A 4,477-nucleotide genomic window follows, 5' to 3' on the forward strand; every position below is an offset into this window, starting at 1 on the left:
AGTAAACCTGAAGTGAAGCATCGGAAACTAAAACTGGACTCACAGCAGAGGTTCAAATCATAGAAAGTTAGAGTTTCAGTCCTCTTGTACTTAAGTCGGCATTGTGCCTTTTGTATTTAATTCGGATGCAATATCTGTGTTTCATCGTCAATAAGAAGGTCCAAGGGATACTGTAAACCTGAAGTTAAGCATCGGAAACTAAAACTGGACTCACAGCAGATGTTTAAATCATAGATAGTTATAGTTTCAGTCCGTTTGTACGTTACTCGGCATTGTGCCTTTTGTATTAAATTCGGATATATTTTCTGCGTTTCATCGTCAATAAGAAGGTCCAAGTGATACAGAAAACCTGAAGTGAAGCATCGGAAACTAGAACTGGACTCACAGTAGAGGTTCAAATCAGAGAAAGTTAGAGTATCAGTCCTCTTGTACTTAACACTCTCTGTACCAGGCCTATTTTATGCACCCGTCCCTAGAAACCGGGCAATTTTACCAATATTAAAAAAATTACTGCATCAAATCTACTGTTTGGATTGTGGCAAATTTGGTACCATCTTGAAGCTGCACATTTCTACTTTAATTCTGAGTGAAAGAAACTACTTTACAATGCACAGCTTTAAGGTACAGTTATAGAAATCACTTAGATGTTTTAAGAATTTAGAAAAAGTCATACGAATAAGGGAATACAATTGTGATTTATTTTTAACCAAAATTGTGGCACTACATTACATGTTTCTGATAGTATACAGTATTACATATAAATTTCACACAGAATCATATTGTTTTTTAGTGTGGAAAATTTTAAAGCAAGGTTCCAGGCAGAGTGCAACGCCACACTGTTCACATTCGTATCGTGTCTCTTTGCGAGAAGCCTTGCCACTCTGTTTCTTGCTCCTGGAACTGCACACGTGACACACACGAGCAGCATACTTCTTAGTAGTTGCAGGTATGTGCTGCAAAAAATGTCTCTTTGTTAGCCGACCTACAGTTCCTTCATTTCTTGGAATGAATTCAAGTGTGTCGTCTTCAACAAGCTGAACTGCAAGCACTGTTATAAAGTCTGTTATTGTAATTTTCTTCCTGTGCACTGCATTGTACAGCCAAAATGCATTTGATACTCCCATAAGCAGCAAATGGAAATATAATTTTCGCCACCATTTCACAGTTCTGTGCTGGAACGGATTGTACTGCAGGCGTTGGTCTCCAATATCCACTCCAATTTTATTGAGGTTGTAATCAAGTACCTGAAGTGGTTTCAATACTACAGACCCATTTCTCTTAGTATGCGTACCAAATGTTGCTTGATGCCTTGTAGACAATGTATACACATCTCTCTTATCTTTCCACTTCATTGCCAATACATTATCTTTACGCCGAAAAGACATTTCGCCCTTTTTCAGCTTAGCAGATACTAAATCTTTAGGCAATCCTTTCCTGGATTTGTTCACAGTACCAACAGCTCCAGTGCCTTTCTCTGCCAGTTGCTGAAATAGCTCTGGACTGGAATAAAATCGATCTAAATACACAGTGTGGCCTTTGTTCAGCAAGCTGCTGTCAGACAACAATCGCAAAATAACCGCAGACGAAGAATTGTCAACAATATGCTTACCAGCATAAACTTCAAAATTTACAACATAGCCACTACTGGCTTCAGCAACAGCATATACTTTCAGTCCATACTTATGAGGCTTATTTTGCATGTAAACACGGAAACTCACACGACCTCGAAATGGGCAAATTCCTTCATCAACTGTCACTTTTTCTGAGGGACGATATGCCTGGATACATCGCTCCTTCAAATTATTATAATATGGCAAAACTTTGTAAAGTGGATGAAATCCATCTTCGCCTGGTTTTTTCTGATTTGAATTGTCAACAAGATGCAAGCATGACAGTATCTGAGTGAAACGCAAACGGCTCATGACATGGGGACAAAAGTTACAACTAAGAACAGGATTAGTGCTCCAATGGTCCGCAATTTTTGGCTTTTTCGAAACACACATGTGGAAAATAATACCCAAGAAACGCCTCATCTCACTTATAGTCACTGGCTTCCACGAACTCAAAACTGAATGGGGCTTCAGATTATTTCCTCTTCTTTTCTTCTGTATTGTCTGTGATGCATACAAATTTGTCTGTCTCTTGAGTTCATTTACGTCACTGTCAGTAAGGAACACTTTACTGCAATCCAGTACAGAACTCGACTCATCAATATCCACTAGTATCTGCCTGGGTGTCGTGTTGACAGGCAGAGGTCGGTAGGTGTCAACTGCAGTCCACTCACTGTCTTTCGGATACGGCACAGCTGCTGGATTTGAAGCAACACCTTCAACATCATTCTCGTCTTCATCTGAAGACAAACTGTCATCAATCTCGTCTTCTAAAAAGAATATCACATTATGTGTAACTACATACATCGTTTACACATGTTCAACAGATATGTGCGTACTGCACAATTACGTGGAAAATTCGGAAATACGTACCTTCAAACACACCATTGCATTCAGAATCGTCTGAATCACTCTCTACATTATCCAGAGTGTCGCTATGATTGATCAAATCCGCAATTTCTGCGTCTGATAAACCGCGCCGAAACATGATGACAAACAACTGAATGATATACAGACTGAGAACGCAAAGATAAGTTTTAACATGAATTACAGCGCTGCCGTGACATCTGTGGACGCATTTTGTTAATAAACATCTGAAAAACGTATAGCGCTGGCCAAACCCGTAGAAATAACGTTGCAGTGTTTTGAATGAAATTAAATGTAGCGGCCCGTAAATTTTACGGGCTTGGTGATTTTCGCGCGATCCCAGGCCCGTAAATTTTACGGGCTTGGCGCTTAGAGTGTTAAGTCGGCATTGTGCCTTTTTTATTAAATTCGGATGCAATTTCTGTGTTTCATCGTCAATAAGAATGTCCAAGGGATACAGTAAACCTGAAGTGAAGCATCGGAAACTAAAACTGGACTCACAGCAGAGGTTCAAATCGTAGAAAGGATGAGTTTCAGTCCTCTTGTACTTTAGTCGGCATTGTGCCTTTTGTATTAAAATCGGATGCAATTTCAGTGTTTCATCGTCAATAAGAAGGTCCAAGGCATACAATAAACCTGAGGTGAAGCATCGGAAACTAAAACTGGACTCACAGCAGAGGTTCAAATCATAGAAAGTTAGAGGTTCAGTCCTCTTGTACTTAAGTAGGCATTGTGCCTTTTGTATTTAATTCGGATGCAACTTCTGTGTTTCATCGTCAATAAGAAGGTCCAAGGGATACAGTAAAGCTGAAGTTAAGCATCGGAAACTAGAACTGGACTCACAGCAGAGGTTCAAATCATAGAAAGTTAGAATTTCAGTCCTCTTGTACTTAAGTCGGCATTGTGCCATTTGTATTAAATTCGGATGCAATTTCTGTGTTTCATCGTCAATAAGAAGGTCCAAGGGATACAGTAAACCTGAAGTTAAGCATCGGAATCTAAAACTGGACTCACAGGAGGGGTTCAAATCATAGAAAGTTAGAGTATCAGTCCTCTTGTACTTAAGTCGGCAATGTGCCTTTTTTATTTAATTCGGATGCAATTTCTGTGTTTCATCGTCAATAAGGAGATCCAAGGGATACAGTAAACCTGAAAAGAGGCTTCGGAAACTAAAACTGGACTCACAGCAGAGGTTCAAATCATAGAAAGTTAGAGTTTCAGTCCTTTTGTACGTAAGACGGCATTGTGCCTTTTGTATTAAATTCGGATGCAATTAATGTGTTTCATCGTCAATAAGAAGGTTTAAGGGATACAGTTAACCTGAAGTTAAGCATCGGAATCCAAAACTGGACTCACAGGAGGGGTTCAAATCATAGAAAGTTTGAGTAACAGTCCTCTTGTACTTAAGTCGGCATTGTGCCTTTTTTATTAATTTCGAATGCAATTTCTGTGTTTCATCGGCAATAAGAGGGTCCAAGGGATACAGTAAACCTGAAGTGAAGCATCAGAATCTAAAACTGGACTCGCAGGAGAGGTTCAAATCATAGAAAGTTAGAGTATCAGTCCTCCTGTACTTAAGTCGGCATTGTGCCTTTTTTATTAAATTCGGACGCAATTTCTGTGTTTCATCGTCAATAAGAAGGTCCAAGGGAGACAGTAAACCTGAAGTGAAACAGCGGAAACTAAAACTGGACTCACAGGAGGGGTTCAAATCATAGAAAGTTAGAGTATCAGTCCTCTTGTACTTAAGTCGGCATTGTGAATTTTGTATTAATTTCGGATGCTATTACTGTGTTTCATCGTCAATAAGAAGGTCCGAGGGATACAGTAAACCTGAAGTTAAGCATCGGAATCTAAATCTGTACTCACAGGAGGGGTTCAAATCATAGAAAATTACAGTATCAGTCCTCTTGTACTTAAGTCGGCATTGTGCCTTTTTTATTAAATTCGGATGCAATTTCTGTGTTTCATCGTCAATAAGAAGGTCCAAGGGATACAGT

At 39.4% G+C, this 4,477-nt stretch overlaps 1 protein-coding gene across 1 annotated transcript; it reads right to left on the bottom strand.

Moving 5' to 3' along the window:
* Positions 1–764: 764 nt before the first annotated feature.
* Positions 765–2,677, bottom strand: LOC124573935 (piggyBac transposable element-derived protein 4-like; the record flags this gene model as incomplete). The annotated part of the gene is made up of 2 exons (XM_047131145.1): positions 765–2,380; positions 2,484–2,677. Coding segments are annotated over 2 exons (1,810 nt in total), but the record flags the coding sequence as incomplete, so codon positions are not given.
* Positions 2,678–4,477: the final 1,800 nt, after the last annotated feature.

Source organism: Schistocerca americana, unplaced genomic scaffold (assembly GCF_021461395.2).
Source record: "Schistocerca americana isolate TAMUIC-IGC-003095 unplaced genomic scaffold, iqSchAmer2.1 HiC_scaffold_203, whole genome shotgun sequence".
Taxonomy (NCBI): Eukaryota; Metazoa; Arthropoda; class Insecta; order Orthoptera; family Acrididae; genus Schistocerca; species Schistocerca americana.